This window comes from Neomonachus schauinslandi, chromosome 12 (genome assembly GCF_002201575.2).
Source record: "Neomonachus schauinslandi chromosome 12, ASM220157v2, whole genome shotgun sequence".
NCBI classification, from domain to species: Eukaryota; Metazoa; Chordata; class Mammalia; order Carnivora; family Phocidae; genus Neomonachus; species Neomonachus schauinslandi.
This window is the reverse complement of record NC_058414.1, coordinates 57,497,913-57,517,529: the sequence shown is the minus strand read 5'-3', so window position 1 is coordinate 57,517,529 and position 19,617 is coordinate 57,497,913. Positions and strand designations below refer to the sequence as shown.

Genomic DNA, 19,617 nt, shown 5'->3' with positions numbered 1-19,617 from the left:
GGCCGCTTTCCCATCCCCGCCCCCACCTCTTCCCTCTCCCCTAGCCCAGCCCCAACTTTTCTGGGTTGGGGAGGGTGGGAGGGGTGGGCAAGGGGACACGGGGGCTCTTACCCGATATTCCCGCTTAAACTCGGGGTGAGGGCAGGCTGAGGAAGGGGCGGGAGTGGGAAGAGGGAGCGGTGTCTGAAGGAAGGAGGTTGAATTTGGGCAGATCTTCCAGAAAGACAATAGGGCTTGCTTTCTGCACTCAATTTAGCCTCCTCAACTCTCTTTCAGCTCTTGCACCTGGGGGTTATTGTCCAGAAACATCTTTTCGGAGGAATCTCCTCCCAACCCCAAGCCCTTGCTTGGCTTGGCGGGGGGTGGGGGGGTGGGGGGGGGTGCAAAGCAAGTTTCCAGACTGGCAGATCTCCAACTTCTTTACTAGGTTGCAAACTTTTGGGGCTGGGGTGGGGGCAGGAGGGGGGAAATGTGTGGGCCCCACTGTGGTTGTCTGCTGACCTCAAACAATAGGAAGGACTTTGGTGGGATCTCCGAGGTGAATTCATATTTTAAGTTAATGGGGGCTGTTGTATGCTCTTTGGTTTTTCATGGTATTTTTGTTATTTGCAAGACAATGCACAACTTGATGAAAAGACTTAAGTAGCAGGCCAATATAGCTTGTGATAATGGATTAGCAAGTCGCTTGAAATGTTGCACGTTCAAAATCACCTTAATTTTGTTGTATCTAATACCTTGCTGTTCAAGTGTCTGGAGTAATATTCTTAACCTGACATTTTACACAAGCCTAGTATCTTAAAAATTTATAATGGCAGACATTAACACTGCCAAATGTAATAGGACCTATTTTCAGTGAAAGAACAGGAAACTGAGACATTCAATTGCTATTCAGTTTTAAATTTTATTTTATTCTTCGTTTATTTTCGATCATGGTATCTGTAGCTTCCTATCTATTTCCAAAATAGAAACAATACTCCAGGGCTCAAGATCACGCATAGTAACTTCAGATAATGGAAGCTGTAATTTTTAATTGAGGTTCTGGAAAATTAATTGTGCTTGTTTTCCAGATGTTGGTCAGATTGTTGGTTTAATAATGAAATCCAAAGAAGCCCATTATTAAAAAAATTATAATCATCATTGGTGGATGGTGTTTTCTAGTTAACAAAGTGTCTGCTATTCCTAGAGAACTTGAATGACTCCAGGACTCAAATATACATAGTTGGGGCATGAACTAAACCATTTTCTTCAGGAATTTGTCATTGTATTTTTTTCTTAAATAGACTGTCATCCTGTGTGTGTGTGTGTGTGTGTGTGTGTATGAACTCACATGGAACTTTTCTCAGCTGAGAACCAGAGATTGACCATGCAAAGGTTGAAAGCAAAAATAAAACATAGATTTGACTTCTGCAAACTGCTTTCTAAGTAATAAATTTTAAAAAGGGGTTGGGAAGGCTTTCATTGCTTTTAAGATTTCCAGGGTTGACCTTTACTTGGTGTTTCTGAAGCAGGTAAATAGGCCAAGTAACAAATATCAACAACAACAGCACACAAAGATCAGGGAACTCTGAACTCTGGCAGGATTTTATGGCTTGTGCTTCCATCCCTCGTCCGGAGCCAAATGACCCCCATACATCAAATTACATAGCAGTTTCTAAGACAGAACCTATTATCGTTAAGTTGGAAGGAGAGTTCAAGCCGTGGTCATGGAGATGAACGCTGGTTTTTCAGGTTCCTGGTGGGTTGTTTTTTTCTCTAATCCATCATGTTTTAACAGGTAGAATTTGATAGTTGCCCTGAATAACAGCACCTCGGAAAGTCCAAGGCAGGAGGGTCTGGGGACCTTTTGTAACAGGGGAAAAGAGGTGGGAGTGGCTTGCTGGGTCATGCCTGAGAAATAAGGAGAGGAAAGGGGTAAAGAACTGTCCAGGATTTGAGTTTGACTTGCTGGAGCGAAGTGTTGTTGGTCCCTTCCCACACAGGATGTTTCTTAAGTTTTTTTCTCTCCCCTTCTTGGCCACAAGGGGCTCATTTGGAAGAGGTAGGTCATATCCCAGCACAAGGGTAGATTAACTGCCTAACAAGCTCAGCTTCTCAAATCCATCCGGGGTAGAGTAGGGCAATTGCCTGAAAATTTTTTGTGCATACCTCTGTTGGGTGCTGGAAGATCCAAGACGGGGCTGGATGGGAAGTCACCCCGCGTCAGGGCTCTTTTGCCAAATATCAGTCCTAAAGGGAGGATTGGAGAACAAATTGGCAACCTACGCTCCCCTTTGCCCCCTTGCCCCTTCCCCAAGATCCTCAGAGGCAGGGAGTCGCGGGTCTCGCTGGACGAGGCCAAAGAACGGAGATGAAAGGACAACCCCAGTTTCTCCTTCCCTGGAAACGAAGGATCCCAGCCCTGTTTCTTTCTAGCCCATCAGCCTTTCTTCTTTTGGACTCCAGCTTTGGAGACCCGGCTTCCAGCCCTCGCTTACTCTTCTCCTCTCTCCCCGGAAAACCCCCAACTCCAGACGCAAGTTAAGCAAATATTTGTAGCTGCCAGTAAATTCCAGCGGCTTTTTATAGCGCAGCTCTCTGCGCCCGGGGCCAAGTCGTGCTGCTAAATATTGCTGACCACTTTTTCTTTTATGGCTTTCATGTCACTTAGCTATTGAGAGTAAGATGGATTTGCGCGGAGCCCTCACCGCGCTGCAATTCTCGCCCCCCAGGTCTGCGCGGGGCGGCCATTGGCGGCGGAGCGTCACGTGACCGCGGGGGCGTGCCAATGTGCGCCCTCACGGGTGTCAAGCCCCTGTCAGAGTGTGCGATCAAGATTGTGAAACAACGCGATGCAAAAAGCGACCTACTACGACAGCTCCGCGATCTACGGTGGCTACCCCTACCAGGCAGCCAACGGGTTCGCCTATAATGCCAGTCAGCAGCCGTACCCGGCCTCCGCCGCACTGGGCGCTGATGGCGAGTACCACCGACCTGCCTGTTCACTCCAGTCGCCTGCCAGCGCCGGGGGCCACCCCAAGGCGCACGAGCTGAGCGAGGCGTGTCTGCGCACCCTAAGCGGCCCGCCCAGCCAACCTCCAGGCCTGGGCGAGCCACCCCTGGCCCCGCCGCCCCAGGCCGCGCCCCCAGCTCCACAGCAGCCTCAACCCCCGCCGCAGCCCCCAGCACCCGCTCCTGCCGCACCTCCTCCCCCCTCTTCAGTTTCCCCACCTCAGAATGCCAGCAGCAACCCCACCCCCGCCAGCGCAGCCAAGAGCCCCCTACTCAACTCACCCACCGTGGCCAAACAAATCTTCCCCTGGATGAAAGAGTCTCGGCAAAACACAAAGCAGAAAACCAGCGGCTCCAGCTCAGGTAAAGCAGTGCCTTCTGGAGGAGGGTCCTCTGGCCTGGCTCCCCCCACCCCCACCCCCAAACCCTCTCCAGCCACAGCCAGCACGGTCTGGGACGCTGGAACATTTTCAAGAATTCACTGAGCGCCCCCCTTCAATTGCGGGGGGGGGTGACAGGACTCTGTGTGACCAGGAAACCCCAGAGAGAGACCTGATGGGAGTCTCTCTTGACTTCTCCAAGAGCAAGTGGGGCCTAGTGAGTTTGGAATCCCTTCTTATTCCACTCTTGGAGTTAGGACCTTTGGGGACAACAAACCTGAACTCCACTCTTTCTTTTTAGCACAACTCATTTATAATGAAACCATGACATCCACTCCACACTGAAATGTGGCAGAATAAAAGCAGGCCTAGTCACCATCCAAGTGAGAATCAACGCTTTGCTTATAAGCAGAGCCTATTTTTAATTTTTGCTCCAGTAGATGGAGTGGCTGCTTTACCTCTGGGAAGGCCCTACTCAGACTCAGTACGGTGAAGGCAGCCAGAGATCTCCTGGGGGAGGGGATTTGGACTTGTCATGCTAATAGGAACCACATGGGTCTCCAGGAACTAGACTGGAGGACAGGTCCTGGGTCTTGGGCTTCCCAGCATCTTGGTTACCTTTTCTCCTGCCTTCTCCAGTTGCTAGTACTCTGCTCTGAGCCTAAGCATCTGGGATCCTCCAGAGTCAAGATTTGGGAAGGGGGGAGGATAGGAGGGTGCAAGATTAGTGGATGAAAATGGGGAGGCTGCTTGATTAAATGAAGAACCCTAATTAATAGGACCCAGCATCAGGGGCCTGGGTCACCCCACCAGAAATTGGTACTTTCAATGGGATCTCTTCCTTTGGGCGCAGAAGGCCTTCCAGATTGGGACTTCCACTCTACCCTTCTCCACAGGGTAGACTAAATAAGTGGCCAGTTGAGGCAACTGTCCAAACGTTCAGTCAGTGAAAGAGGGAAAGGTTTATTGAGTGTATATTAGGTGCCCCACATTCCAGTTACTGCAAAGGGAATGAAGATGGGCGACCTGCCCACAGGGAGCTTATAGTCTGATAGGCCTGAAGGATCAGTAAATGATTCAGAAAGTGAATAGTTCCAGGACAGAAATACAGACCAGGAAGGCAAACTGGGGGTTCTGCTTTTCTGTCCTTACCTCTCCCGCCTTGGGGAAGCTTATGACTTGCAACTTGACTGAATGGAGGGGCTAGCTACCCAGCTACTGGCACTATTTCCCCACCAGGAGAGAGGGCAGCACCTAGTTCCTCATCCTCTTTTCTGGGCCCTGACGGAGGGATCTTGGGGCCTGGAGCAAGGAGGGGCCTGACGCGGTCAGGGGTTAGGCGGGGCTTGGGGCAGCCCCTGATGGCTCCCTTCCCGTCTCCTTTGCTCTCTCCTCTGTCCTCGCAGGGGAGAGCTGCGCTGGCGACAAGAGCCCGCCTGGGCAGGCGTCGTCCAAACGGGCGCGCACCGCCTACACGAGCGCGCAGCTGGTGGAGCTGGAGAAGGAATTCCACTTCAACCGCTACCTGTGCCGGCCGCGCCGCGTGGAGATGGCCAACCTGCTGAACCTCACCGAGCGCCAGATCAAGATCTGGTTCCAGAACCGCCGCATGAAGTACAAGAAGGATCAGAAGGGCAAGGGCATGCTGACGTCATCAGGGGGCCAGTCCCCAAGTCGCAGCCCCGTGCCCCCCGGCGCGGGCGGCTATCTGAACTCTATGCATTCGCTGGTCAACAGCGTCCCATATGAGCCCCAGTCGCCCCCGCCTTTCTCCAAGCCTCCCCAGGGCACCTATGGGCTGCCCCCCGCCTCCTACCCCGCACCCCTGCCAAGCTGCGCGCCCCCACCGCCCCCACCGAAGCGCTACACCGCGGCGGGGGCGGGGGGTACACCCGACTATGACCCGCACGCGCATGGCCTGCAGGGCAACGGCAGCTATGGGACCCCACACTTACAGGGAAGCCCCGTCTTCGTGGGGGGCAGCTATGTGGAGCCCATGAGCAACTCTGGGCCTGCCCTCTTTGGCCTAACTCATCTCCCCCACGCCGCCTCGGCAGCCATGGACTACGGGGGTGCTGGGCCGCTAGGCAGCGGCCACCATCACGGGCCCGGGCCAGGGGAGCCGCACCCCACCTACACGGACCTTACCGCCCACCATCCTTCTCAGGGAAGAATTCAGGAAGCCCCCAAGCTCACCCACCTGTGATGGTGGGCTCAGGGCTGCGCGCCAGGAGAGTCCCCCCGCCCCCCACCTTTCTTCTACCGTTTACTTTTTGTTTTGTTTTGTTTTAAGGTTCTTCCTGCCCTCCCTTTTTTCTCCCCCGCCCCCCCTACCTTCCCCCCCCCCCGTTTTGTTTTCTTTGGTAACGTGTTTTTATAGTTTATGTGACGTAGCAATCTTCGTTGCTGGAATGGCCGTCAGTATCGGTAGCGATGTTTATCTCCTCCCACCCCTCGCTCGGCCGCTGGCCCTGCATCCTTTACCTTCTCTACTCTTTGATCAGAAACAGGGTATATGAACAAATTTTCTAGCCGAGTTCTTCAATGTGAATTTGTTCGTACATTATGGCTCCCGAGGGGAAGCAATTACTTTTTTTTATTTTTAGGTTTTTTTTTTTTTTTAAATTGCACTTCTTGTAAAGAGCGAGAAAAAAATCAAAGGCGCTTTGAAACAGGGGCTCCCTGTGCAAGGATGACTAAGTGTACGTCTTTCCGTGTGTGTATGCTGGTGAACAGTCAGATTTATTTATATTTTTTTTGCAAGCATTGAATAATCTAAGTTTTAAATATTATTTATCCCCATCCGTTCGTATTTATATTAAAGAAATTCTGTACCCTGATTGTTCAGAAGGTTTCTTGGGCCTTTTGTTCAATAGTGTATTGGCGTACATAGAAAAATTTTTATTTGAAAGGGAAATATAATTCCTTTATAAAAACGGTAATGATGCAATAATACCAGAGAGGATCCAGCTTTTGAAAACAGTGATTTAGGTTTGTAACATCCGGCGAAACTGAAAAAAAAAAAAATCTGTAAACGTGAAAAATGCTAGATTTGTTTTGAGAGTTCTACATTCCTTGCTGCTCACATTCTGAGAAACTAAACAAAAAAATAAATAAATAAAGTTTTTATTCTGAATAATATCCGTGTTCAGAAGGGGTTCTTTGGCCGAAGATGGGGGTCTGCGTGGAATTCAGGCAGAGGCGAACTGGCTGAGCAGGCCGCGGCAAGCCTTCCAGCTCCGGAGTGGGGCCTGGCCAGGCGGCTCGCCTGGGAGCACGGCGGATTCTTGGGAAGGCTGCAGGAGCTCCTGGAGGCGAGCAGCTCTGGAAACGCCGAGCGCCAGCCCGCTGGGCTGCCTGATTCCCAGTTGCCAAGGAGGGGCCTGCGCGGGCGCAGGGGCTGCGGATTGCTGAGTGCGGGAAAACAAAAGGCAGCCAGCGCGAAGCGCGGCGGGGACTCACAGGTGCCCGAGGCCCCGCTGGGGAGTAAGGCAGGGCTGTCTTCTCCAAGATCTTCCTCCAGGTCAAAGCGGACCAGCCAGTGCTTTAACCTTGGGAATCATCAGCCGCGCGGAGGATGCCGAGCATTTCCGGACTCTGTGGATGCTCTTCGGTCCCTGATCTCTCCAGGAGGAAAGAATGACTCCTAAAATCGCCCCTGGGAGCTAGGCAGCTCGAAGGAGACACAGCTTCACCCAGGTCTCCAGCAAAAGAAAGGCTGAACTCCCAGGAGCCTCCCCGCGCCCTTCCCTGGACTGCTGGAGTCCCAGCTTCGTCTTCATCCCGGAATTTAGGATTTGGCATCCCCTGGATTTATTTCCTCTCCTTCATCCCTCCTCACTCTCCTTTTATGGCCCCAGGGGGAGGAGGAGAGAGAAAGGAGATTGGTATCTTTCTAATAAAAATGCAATTTTATAAGTACTTATTTCATTTGATGCTGCAGGAGCTAAACATTACATTTCTACTCCTGGATTTAAGATAGGGCTGCCTACTGACTGGCTGGCAGATGCAAAAGCAGGCACAGGAAAGGGAAATATTTTTATTTTCAAATTAAAGAATTGCTTGGAGAAGGAACCAAATTCAGAAAGTGAAAACCTCAGAACTGTATCCCCATCAACATCCCCTTTCTAAATTGGAAGTGAGAAACCACCTGCGTCTCGGGATCAGAAGCATCTGATGTGAGAAATAAATCAGTCTTCTCCCTGGGTTGTATCTTTCAGAGACGGAGGTGAAAAATGTCGCCATTTTGTTTGCGATCCCAAATATCCATCATCATGGCCTCTATCTTTCCCCTGAGAAGCTCCCTCAGATGATCTTTAGAAATAGGCACTGGAGCCATTTTGGGGTATCTCCTCGGTTCACAGGAGCTGCTTTTAGGGAACCTTCTCACATTTTAAGAAAAAGAAAAAGGCTTGGAAGATGCAAAGCCAGGCAGCTATAGAGATCTGGGTGTTTATGTCACAGCCAGAGATGCTTCTCCCACATCTGTTCTGGGGCTCTTGATACACACATATATATATTTTTTTATTTTAAAAGAGTTTGGGCTATGGAAGGAGTAGATTTGCTCCCCACCCCACTCCAACCTCCCTGCCGAAATATGGCGCACTTCAGAAATGCCGAGTCTGGAAAACCAATCTTTGTGAGGACTGGAGCTTCCGCTCTTGGTTGTTCAGATCTGAACTGAAGAGGCTAAACAACCACAGAAGTGTTCTTATGAGTAATAATTTTACAGAAGTATATAAAATTACCTTGTAAAATAAGGGAGACTGGAGAGAGAGTGCAAGAGAGAGAGCGAGAGCGAGCGAGCGCTATCCATTCACAGATGAAAATCTTTCAGAGATACCACTATTTGAACCCATTTCTAAAATCTGCTGTTTAGCTGAGAGGGGACTGGTTTGGAGGCATCCTCCTTCCCTCAGGGCACAGATTTTTAAATGAGATTCCAATACGATTCACCGTATCTTGGCAGTCAAAACATTCATTTTAGGTTTCAAAGAGAAAATATTGGTCTCACCTCCAGCTTCAAAGATATTAAAAATAAGTCCTCATTAAAATATTCCTGAGTTAAAGTAATAGATTTGGGGAAGATTTCAATGTTGAATGGCCAAAAAAAAGGGTTTGCTTCCAGATGGTATTTGAATTAAGGCCGCTGAGGCGAGCAGAAAGCTCTCACCCACGCAGCCCCTGACAAAGCCTCAGCGATATGGGGGCAGCGCTTCTCCCTCGCCATAACTCCCCCTCCCCTTAACCCCTCAGTATTATTTCTGGTAAAAGCAAATGCCAAAAGTCACTATCCCAGAATGTGCAAAAGCACCTTTCCTAAAAGCAGCCTTATAACTCTTCCTGCTGCCAAAACGATATCTTTAAAAAGACTAGTTTTCCTTGTTTACTTGCGTTTCCTGCTCTCCTCTTTGCTCGGCCACATTTGATCTTGGAAAGAGCTCGAAGCTGAAATGTGTTCTTAAGGGCCAGAAGCTGTCAAGGCTTTTGGTGAGCAAGATTGATCACACCCAGACTTCCTTCAGAGCTTTGTTTGGAATAAAAGCAAGAAAACTGAAAAACCTCACATTTTCCAAAATAGCATCTCTATCTGTAAGGCGATGCTCTGGGCTAGTCAATGATGGAGGCCACTTTATATCTAATTTCCACCCAAGCCCCCTTTGATGCCGGCCTCAGAAATGGAGTCCTAGCCTTGTGCCGTGGTCAGCCTTTCTTGTTTTCTACGTAGATTTTTCTCCCCCACCAACCTCTCTCTCCCTGGCCATCAGAATGATTTATTTTCCTGCCACGGATGCCTGCCGGCCTGGGGGAGTCTGATCACTTGGTCCATTTCAAAGGAAGCAAAAGCGAATCATCATCCTCAGGGTTTGAGGGAAAAGAGATACCTTCAGATTTCTCTCTCAGCCTCCTCCCCTCTTCCTGGCTTGGTGGATTTTTTAAAAGTTATTGTTTGGTACCTAAAGGTGTTATCTTTTGAACCCTCCAGCACAGTCCAAGATGCCCTCAGTCTCAAGTCTCCAAATTGGAAAAAAAAAGAGAGCGAGAAAAGAGAACCTTTACAATTCCTTCTGAGGTTGCCCTCTCTCACCTGCGGTGCTTGTTTCCCACAGCAGAACCTGAGTGCAAACATCCCTGGTGGCCAAGGAGCAGAAAGGTGCGGGAGACAATTGGGGCTGCCAGGGAGCACGCTTTGCCTCTGAACCCACAAGCCCCCAGTCGGAGCGACAAGGACCAGGAGAAAAAGGAGACGAAAAGAGACAGAAAAAAAAAAAGAGAGAGGAACAAGCACCTTCTCCCTCCCTGCTGCTAACTTCCAACAGACTTCCTGGAAATCAGAAATACTCACCGCACCCGAGCCCTAAGGGTATGAAACCCAGAATGCCAGGAGCCGCAGGAGCCTGCTCGGGGTGGCATTGCTTTGGCTGGCCGCCGCCCTGGCTACAGGGATTTGGACACATGGACCTGGGGTTGTTGTCTTGCTTGGCACATGCATCTATCTTTCTCCAGCCACTCTTGAAAAGTTGATGGCACAGGAAGGTTGGGAAGCTTCGAGAGCCGCCTCCCGTCTTCCGCTTCCCTCTGGAGCCAGATGCATAGCTGCCTTGGAAAAGCCGGCTAACAATGGGCCGGGGTCCGGGTCCGAGGGGCGCGCACTCGGAGCTGGGCTTTGGGAGGGGGGCGAGGGCATGCAGGAGAGGTTTGGCGAAGGAGAGGAGGATAGAAGTGAGAGGGGAGGGGAGAGGGGAGAAGAGGGAAAAAGAGGAAAAGAGGGAAAGACAGAGAGGAAGGAAAACAGGGATCACTTCTGAGATCCAGGAACTGGTTTTAGAAAAGGGGGAGGAGGAAAGGGGAAATAAAAGAGGGGAGACCCCAAAATGAATCCTTTCTTTTCTGTGTCTCCTCTCTCCTCCTTTTCTCTCTTTCTCCCTCTCTCTCTTTCTCTCTCTCTCTCCCCCTCTCCCTCCCTCCCTCCTTCCCTCTCTCTTTCTTCTCCCTGTCTCACCTCCCCTCTCCCTCTGCTCCTTCCTCCAGCCTTAGCAGAACTTATGTGGCTGGGATGCGGGGCTCTCGGGTGTCAAAACTTTGAAGATTAATGGATTACTTTGTTAATGACTGCAGGCGTCAGACTGAGGTGCTTAAATGATTTGTGAGGTGCGAGGCGTCTTCCCGACAGTCCCAAACAATGCGCGGAGTGTGCGGGGGAGGTAGAGGGCAGCCGCCGGCGGTCCCGGCAGCAGGGCTCACACTCGCACACACTCGCACTCCACACACTACCGGGCGCACACACAGCAGATCTATGCTGATCAGGAGGCAGGCAGGCACCCTCGCCCCCACGCACTCCCAGGCATCCCCACCCACACCCACATATATGTATTTTTGCCATGAAAAAAGTGTAAATAAAGCCTCGCTGGCCCCCAATGAGGCGTTCCTTCCCGACTTTTTTGGATCAATCAAACAGACAGTGGCTTCTTTTGATTAAAGCCCAAATTGTCATTGGGCAGAAGCAATCATGTGACAGCCAATTCGGTCCAATTTCAACCTTGTCTCCATGAATTCAATAGTTTAATAGTAGCGCGGTCCCCATACGGCTGTAATCAGTGAATTAGAAAAAAAACACCCCAGCAGCGATCTTCTATGATAGATTTTTTTTCCCTCTGCTCTCGCCTTTTTCCTGGGCCTTGCCCCCCCAAAGCCCCTCCAGAAGAGGGAACTTTTTCTCCGAGGGGGCTCCAAGGAGAAGGCCATGAATTACGAATTTGAGCGAGAGATTGGTTTTATCAATAGCCAGCCGTCGCTCGCTGAGTGCCTGACATCTTTTCCCCCTGTCGCTGATACATTTCAAAGTTCATCAATCAAGACCTCGACGCTTTCACACTCGACACTGATTCCTCCTCCTTTTGAGCAGACCATTCCCAGCCTGAACCCGGGCAGTCACCCTCGCCACGGCGCTGGCGGCCGCCCCAAGCCGAGCCCCGCGGGCAGCCGCGGCAGCCCAGTGCCCGCCGGCGCCCTGCAGCCGCCCGAGTACCCCTGGATGAAGGAGAAGAAGGCGGCCAAGAAAACCGCGCTGCCGCCTGCCTCTGCCGCCGCCGCCGCCGCCACCGGCCCTGCCTGCCTCGGCCACAAAGGTCAGTCCAAAGACTTGGCCCCAGGTCCCGGGACCCTTTTCCCCCTTCTGGGCTGCCCGGGGAGCGGCTATGGGGGAGGGGAGCGTGGACTGGGAGAGAAGGGGGAGAGAGGGAGAGATGCTTGGCTGCCTTCCCTTCCCCTGTGGGCTCAGGAGTGGGTCTGCTGGAGAGAAAAGGGATCCTGCGCTGCACAATGAGACACATATATATTTTTAAGAAGAGGGGGGGAAAACTTTCCCTAACTTGTGTAATGTGGGATGATTTATTTGAGTTGGAACTGACCTCCTCTTGTCTAGTTGTCCTAGAGTTTGGCTTTTTGACAGTAATGAAGAGTGATAGATCGCTCTTGCTCAGCTAAGCAGCTGATGCATTAATTATAAATTGTGGTGTGGCTAATATAAAGTTTGCTCCCGGATGGAGAGGTTGGGGGGAGCCACAGGCAGCAATTTGATGGAGGTGGAAGAGATGGGGTCTCCCCGGGCTGGGCTCCCAGGAAAGGCACAATAGCTCTACTGCATCCAGGGCGGCCATTTTGTTGCAGTTTATCTTTTCTGCTGTATTTATTCTCCAGTGGAATAACCCCGCTCGGACCCCTCCACCTCCAACTGTGCGTGTGTCTCTTGTTGGTTTCCCTTTCCGCAGAATCCCTGGAAATCGCCGATGGCAGCGGCGGGGGCTCGCGGCGCCTGAGAACTGCTTACACCAACACGCAGCTTTTAGAGCTGGAAAAAGAATTTCATTTCAACAAGTACCTTTGCAGACCCCGAAGGGTGGAAATTGCAGCGCTGCTGGATTTGACTGAGAGACAAGTGAAAGTGTGGTTTCAGAACCGGAGGATGAAGCACAAGAGGCAGACCCAGTGCAAGGAGAACCAAAACAGCGAAGGGAAATTTAAAAGCCTCGAAGACTCTGAGAAAGTGGAGGAGGACGAGGAAGAGAAGTCGCTCTTTGAGCAAGCCCTCAGCGTCTCCGGGGCCCTTCTGGAGAGGGAAGGTTACACTTTTCAGCAAAATGCCCTCTCTCAGCAGCAGGCTCCCAATGGACACAATGGCGACTCCCAAAGTTTCCCAGTTTCGCCTTTAACCAGCAATGAGAAAAATCTGAAACATTTTCAGCACCAGTCACCCACTGTTTCTAACTGCTTGCCAACAATGGGCCAGAACTGTGGCTCTGGCCTAAACAATGACAGTCCCGAGGCCCTCGAGGTCCCCTCTTTGCAGGACTTTAACGTCTTTTGCACAGATTCCTGCCTGCAGCTTTCAGACGCAGTCTCGCCCAGTTTGCCAGGGTCCCTCGACAGCCCCGTAGATATTTCAGCTGACAGCTTTGACTTTTTTACAGACACACTCACCACAATCGACTTGCAGCATCTGAATTACTAAAAACATTAAAGCAAAACAAAGCATCACAAAACAAAAACCCCTTTGACCAGGTGGTTTGGCCTTCTTTTATTCTGAGAGTTGATTTTTCTTTTCTTTTCTTCTTGACCTACCCTGTCTCTCCTCTAAATGTGGAAGATTTTCTGTTTAGTGGTTCTCCTGATCCAGTTTCAGAGCCATCTTTTCCAGATTATTTTGGAGTTTTAGTTGTTCTGAATCGAATCCAACGACCCTCTATGTGATTTCCTGAAAGCAATATAGGAGGCCTGCAAGAAAGTGATCATATAATTGTATCTTCACTTTCTTTTTATTTTTGTATTACATTAGGATGCATTGTCATGAGTATTTTTGGTAGAATAAATTCTCCTTTGCTATAAGTAGCTTTCTTATTTTTTTTTCTCCCCCCTCTTTCTCAAGGCTCATAACGGTTTCTTTTCCCTCTTTTAGTCTAATTTGGTAAATAAAATTCTGGTCACAATTCATCTTCTTTTTCAATTTTAATATATTTATTAAGGGGGCATGTTCAAAGTCTTCAAATAGACAACAACAAAAAAGAAAGCCAGAAAATGGTTAGGACTTCTGAGAAGTGTTCTTTTTCTTTTTTTCTTTTTTCTTTCTTTCTTTTTAAAGGGAATGGATTTGGTTTTTCAGTGTAGAGGTTCAAGCCATAGATTTAAATTGGTAATAGAAACAGGATTGGGCAGCCTCAGAGTTGGGCCAAACCCAAGCTTTTGAAAGTGGAGAAATAAAGTGCCTACAGAAACCCCCAACTCCAGGAAGGAGGAACATGGAGTTTCTTTAACAAGCTACCAGTCTTCGGGTCAATAACTAAGTTATCAACAATTCATTTATTTATACACATTTGTTTCAAACATCTACATTCCAACCCCTCCCCCACAATCCCGGAAACATTTTCAGTGTGGTCGATTAGTCTCCCAGCTGTTGATGGGTCGAGGCAAACAGACCTAAAAGGTAGAGAAAAACAAAAACAAAACAAAACAATGGTTACTAGCTGGAAAATGCACTTCAGAAAGGGTTCTTTCCAATCCTCTGGTTCAGTCATTCTAGGGTTCTTTTTTCAGGGTCAGAAAAATCAATATTTCATTCTTAAATCTGTTTACATGGCAAATAATGGATCATTAAAGCTGTGAAGTCAGGTTACCAAGTTGAGACTTAAATTGGAGAGTTTGTGAGCCCTAGGTTATAAATTAACCCAGTTTCTAGAGAGGGAAAGAGAAAAAGCACTTTAAATGAAATACCAATAAAATGTGATCCAGGGCACGTTACTGGGTTGTTCTGGTTTTTTTCCCCCCTTCTTCCATCTCCCCACGCTGATTTTTCCCTTACTGAGCTCTGCTACTTACTTACCGTGAGAAAACGCAGCGTGTAAGCAACATGTGTGGGGGGCGGGTTGATTTAGGAACCCGGCTCTTAAAAGCTAAGGCTTGGAAGTTACAATGAAATCGCGATCTTTCTCTATGGGTTTGCACCCTACCTTCCTCCACCCTTTTGCCCCCGAAATCCTGGCAGCGGCGGAGGCGTGTGAGGACCCCGGCGGGTCTCCAGCCCCAGGCGCAGAGCTGAGCAGGGCGGCCCGGCCGCAGCCAGGGCTGAGCCGCTGCTGTTTGAGATTCGTCCTACGCTCATAAATCAAACGCTTTCTATGAATGAGAATGTCATCAAAGAGATCAATTGCAGGAACACATGCACAAATAAAAATCCTCTTACGTATTTGCCGGGGATCCCCGTCCGAAAGCATTAAGTTAGAAGGCGTTTAGTCATAATTCATTTTTATTGCTCTTTTAAAACAACAGCTTGGCTGAGCCGCGGATGCCATGAACAGCTCCGGGCCTCCGCGGCGTTTTGTCTCCTCCTTGCTCCTTCCCTTTCTAGTAGAAGAGCCCTGAAAGAGGCGTTTTGAGCCCAGCAAGTCGCTTGCAGGCCATCATTTAACTAGTGACCAAGCTCTCCTTTCGCCCACTCTCCCAGGGCATTTAAAGGGACTTTAGCTCGAGTCCTGGGGCGCTGGCCTACACGCTCAGAAAACCAGGGTCTTCTACACGGCGGAACGAGCCCCAGGATTTCGTGGGGGTGGGGAAAGAACGGAGCTACGGAAGCCTTACGGGCTCGAGGCCAGAGGAGACTGCCTTTGTAAGCAACACCGGGAGAGCAGCGCTCTGGGCGGCCAGCCGGGGCGGAGCAGGCTCGGCTGCGAGCGTCCGGCCTGCCGGGAGCCGGGAGCGGTGCGCGGAGGTGGGTCGGTCTCCGGCCCGAGTGCTTGCGGGCTTAAGTGCAAGTGCATCCATGTGGTCCCAAGAAAAACACCCCCACCCGTGCTGGCTCTGGAATGAGGCCCGGAGGGAGGAAGACAAGTGGAAGGAGTGGAGCGCGGAGGCCGAGAACTAGCGGAGGAAGGAGAGCGGTTGCGGCCCGCGGCGGCTTTGTGGCTCAAGCCCTGCGGCCAAGGGGCTTGCGCAAACCCGGGCTGAAGAAGCCAACAAAGGGACAGGAATGAGACCAGGGGAAAGCAGACCGTCCGCAATGCCAGCCCGGACCTTCTCACGTCCTGCCTCCTCCCCGACAAGAGCCCCTTCTCTCCCCATCGTTGGAAGCCTGGAGCTCCTAAGGAAGCCGCCTCCAGGAGGGCCGCCTTTCCTTTTCCCTTCTCGAAGATGAACGTCCCCAGGTGCTGAAATTGGGGCAGGAGTGACTTTTCCTGTCTGTGCTCTCTCTTAACCGCGGTTGGGGATGGGTCAAAGGTCACAGAAAAATACCATTTCAAAAGAAAATGTTTGGGGGAAAATGTTTCTTTGCTACTGAGGGAATCCGTAGTCAAATGTCTGCAAGAGTTTCCCCTCATGGGCGGGGGGAGGGAAACTTCTATATGTGGAGAACAGAATGCAGAAACCTGAAAGGTTGACTAACACATTTGAAATGTGCCTGCCTCAGGCAAAACTTCCTTCTTCTAACTGGGGAGGGAAAGCTAGAGGGGAGTGGGAACACCATCCTCAGATAAATTTTATCTGTCCGATTCCGGTGTGGTAAACAGGGTCAGGGAAAAATCTATACTGCACTGGCTGCAAAAGCTTCTTGGATGATTTCTGGATTTCTTTTACCTAAGAATGCATCAATTCTCGGTCTCAGTTTGGCATTTTTCTCTCTACAAGCCAAGGGTTGACACGAAACCTAATAGTAAACAGCAATTAACGACCCCGTCAGCATCAGGGTAGGATGAGGGTGATGGAGAACAGGACCCCTGGCCTGGGATGACGCTCAGATTTGCACGTGTCTCTCTAGGGAAAGACTTGAAGGTTCACACAAGGAACTACACAGTCAGTTACAAAGGGGAGGAGGTGTTGTTGGGGAAGAAGAAAATATCCCGTCCACCATCAGCCATCTGTCCACCACCCCTCCCACCTGCCAGCCCCTACCCACTTCAGACGTGTAGTAGAATGGCGGGGGGGGGGCGGCTAGTGGATAAAGGAAGCTCTACCACTCCTAACATCCCCCTCCAGAAAACGAGCACCATTGCGGGGGGAGTCCAGCGTATTTTGCTGGCGCTGTGGTCTCGCCCTTTGAGGCCCCTGCCGGAGCGCGCAGACTCCTGGGTCCCGGGGAGCCGGCAGATGGCCTGCAGCGCACCGCCCGGCCCCCACGCTAGCCACGTCCGCTAGCGTCATCTTTCTCCCCCGCCTCCTACCCTTCAAAATCTAGCGGCCGAGCTGCTCAGGATCCCGTAGGGCTCCCGGAGCAAAGCTGAGTGGGGAGGAGAAAGGGGCGGAGAGCGAGGAGAGAGGGAGGGCGAAGAGCCCGGCCACCCCCGGCCTTTTCCGGCAAGCTTAACTACTACCAATCACCCGCACCCGGGCGTCGAATTACAGAAGCTCCTCATTGCCTTGCTAATAATCAGTTGGGGTGGAGGGAGTAGGGTTCGGAGACCCTCCTTGGAGAAGGGAAGTTGTTTTTTTTTTTCCTTGCTCCTGTCCCCTCCACGCCCACCCGGAGTCCTCCAGGCCAATCCTCTGCGCACTTCCCTCTCCCTTCGGAGCTTGGAGAGCTGGTGGCCTGGCCTCGTCCTACGCCACTATCCCCTGCGCTCCTCACTGCCCCGACCCCACCGCAGGGACTGTGTAGTAAAAGCGCCCGGGGAGCTACCCTTCCTGCTCCGCGCACTACGGGCTCGGCCCCTGATCTAGTGGCAGGCCGGGGAGCTCTGGCCCACTGATTCCCGACCCAAGAGAGACGGAGCCCTCTTCCCTTCTCACCTCTTGCCAGTTCATCTTTCTGTGCACGGTGGGGAAGGGGCGGAGACGGGGATGCCTCCCAGCCCCCACCTCCCGGAGGGGGGCGGAGAGCGGAGACGGCGCGCGCAGAAGGTGGCTTCTGCTCCCCTTCGGCCCAGCGCTCCGAATCTGCCCTTGCAGCCGCCGCAGCTGCTGCCGCCGCCTGGGCTGCCTGGGGGGGCGACTGCGCGTCACCTAGACTGAGGAGCGCCGGGGATTTAAATGCCACTGAAACGGTGATCCATCACCGCGGGAGCCAGCAAACTTTCGCAGGAGGCTCCGCCATTGGCTGACATAGTCACGTGCCCCTCCCCCGGCGCCCTCCGCCCTCGCGCCCCCCCTCTTGCGCACTGTACATTCATATCATTTTTCTTCTCCGGCCCCATGGAGGAAGTGAGAAAGTTGGCACGGTCACCCAGGGCTTCGCAGGACCCGGTCCCTCAGTGACAGATGGACAATGCAAGAATGAACTCCTTCCTGGAATACCCCATCCTCAGCGGTGGCGACTCAGGGACCTGCTCAGCGCGAGCCTACCCTTCCGACCATGGAATTACAACTTTCCAGTCGTGCGCGGTCAGTGCTAACAGCTGTGGCGGCGACGACCGCTTCCTAGTGGGCAGGGGGGTGCAGATCAGCCCACCCCACCACCACCACCATCACCACCCCCAACCGGCCACCTACCAGACTCCCGGGAACCTGGGGGTGTCCTACTCCCATTCGAGTTGTGGTCCAAGCTATGGCGCGCAGAACTTCGGCGCGCCTTACAGCCCTTACGCGTTAAATCAGGAAGCAGAAGTAAGTGGTGGGTACCCCTCGTGCGCTCCCGCAGTTTACTCTGGAAATCTCTCATCTCCCATGGTCCAGCATCACCACCACCACCAGGGTTATGCTGGGGGCGCGGTGGGCTCGCCTCAGTACATTCACCATTCATATGGACAAGAGCACCAGAGCCTGGCCCTGGCCACGTATAATAACTCCTTGTCCCCTCTCCACGCCAGCCACCAAGAAGCCTGTCGCTCCCCTACATCAGAGACGTCTTCTCCACCGCAGACCTTTGACTGGATGAAAGTCAAAAGAAACCCTCCCAAAACAGGTCAGTCTTGCCATTCCTTGGATGTTCCTTGATGGTTCTGGAAGGAGCTTGTTTGCTTAGTTGCCAAGGAAAATTAATACTTTTTTTTTGTAAAGTTCTTGCTTCCCACCAGTGTTGTTGAGTGTGGAGAGATTGTCCAGGTGTGTGGGGCAAAGGAGCATATGGGACTGTTGTGTTTTCCAAAGGGCTGAGTTTTAGAGGTTCTGGAATAGGAAGTGGGTAGGGTTGTGTGTGTGTGTGTGTGTGTGTGTGTGTGTGTGTGTGTGTGGTGGGGTGGTTCTGTTAATATCTCCAGGCTCCATTAATCACGGGTCTGACCATTATAATGGTTGACTTCAGATTAACACTTTACACCTCATCAGTCACCTTTCCCAGCCTAGTTTCTGTTGAGAAATTCTTGATCTCCCCTCCCCTCTACCTGAATGTTGCTCTGAAGCGTGTAGGGGCTCTCATATGGATTGTAAAAATTTTTCTTTCTCTCTCATCGCTCCCCACCATGCCCCCAGGGAAAGTTGGAGAGTATGGCTACGTGGGTCAACCCAATGCAGTGCGCACCAACTTCACCACGAAGCAGCTCACTGAGCTGGAAAAGGAGTTCCACTTCAATAAGTACTTGACACGCGCCCGCAGGGTGGAGATTGCCGCATCCCTGCAGCTCAATGAGACCCAGGTGAAGATCTGGTTCCAGAACCGCCGGATGAAGCAGAAGAAACGAGAGAAGGAGGGCCTCTTGCCCATCTCTCCTGCCACCCCGCCAGGAAGTGAGGAGAAGGCCGAGGAATCTTCAGAGAAGTCCAGCTCTTCGCCCTGCATTCCTTCCCCAGGGTCTTCTACCTCAGACACTCTGACTACCTCCCACTGAGGCCCACCCAGCCCCAAGACTCCGCAGCCCAGGCTACTCTAAGGGCTGGGGACTTCCTACCCAAAGCACATTCTTAGCTTATCTTCCTTTCCATTTACAGTCTCTCTCTTCCTTTCTGATCCTATCTGGGGAGCTCCTGGCCAGGATAAGGTGTTTCCAGAGAATTCTAGATTAGAGGCTTGATTGGTGTGTGTGTGCTAACTCCTTGATGCAGATTAGGTGCCATAATCAATTTTTTGATGGCCCCCAAAACCCCTCCCTACTTTTAGGAGATTTCCACAGAATCTGTTCCTTTCAGATGTCTTTTGGAATATAGTCTCCTTTGCCAGCAGAAACATGTCAGAGGGAGGCCTATCCTTTACCTATCTGTGTATTTACAGTTCTCCCCTACTTTGCCCTTAAAGTGGGATAGAGAGAAAGGAGAGTGTAGGAGCTCATAAAGAAGAGTGCACTATGAGCGTGTTTACACAATTAAATCATCCCTTAATTTAATTCAATTTCAT

The 19,617-nt window shown here is 51.3% G+C and overlaps 3 protein-coding genes across 3 annotated transcripts; all 3 read left to right on the top strand.

Annotated features, from left to right (window-relative positions):
• Positions 1–2,828: 2,828 nt before the first annotated feature.
• Positions 2,829–5,631, top strand: HOXA3 (homeobox A3). The gene is made up of 2 exons (XM_021689583.1): positions 2,829–3,351; positions 4,775–5,631. Exons 1-2 carry the CDS (start codon positions 2,829–2,831, stop codon positions 5,572–5,574), a joined length of 1,323 nt encoding a protein of 440 aa, XP_021545258.1. The 3' UTR covers positions 5,575–5,631.
• Positions 5,632–11,086: 5,455 nt separating this feature from the next.
• HOXA2 (homeobox A2) lies at positions 11,087–13,279 on the top strand. The gene is made up of 2 exons (XM_021689623.1): positions 11,087–11,497; positions 12,140–13,279. The coding sequence occupies exons 1-2, from the start codon at positions 11,113–11,115 to the stop codon at positions 12,877–12,879; spliced, it is 1,125 nt and encodes a 374-aa protein (XP_021545298.1). The 5' UTR covers positions 11,087–11,112; the 3' UTR covers positions 12,880–13,279.
• A 4,330-nt stretch (positions 13,280–17,609) lies between these two features.
• On the top strand, positions 17,610–19,232 carry HOXA1 (homeobox A1). Its single transcript, XM_021689631.1, has 2 exons — positions 17,610–18,252; positions 18,759–19,232. Exons 1-2 carry the CDS (start codon positions 17,610–17,612, stop codon positions 19,112–19,114), a joined length of 999 nt encoding a protein of 332 aa, XP_021545306.1. The 3' UTR covers positions 19,115–19,232.
• Positions 19,233–19,617: the final 385 nt, after the last annotated feature.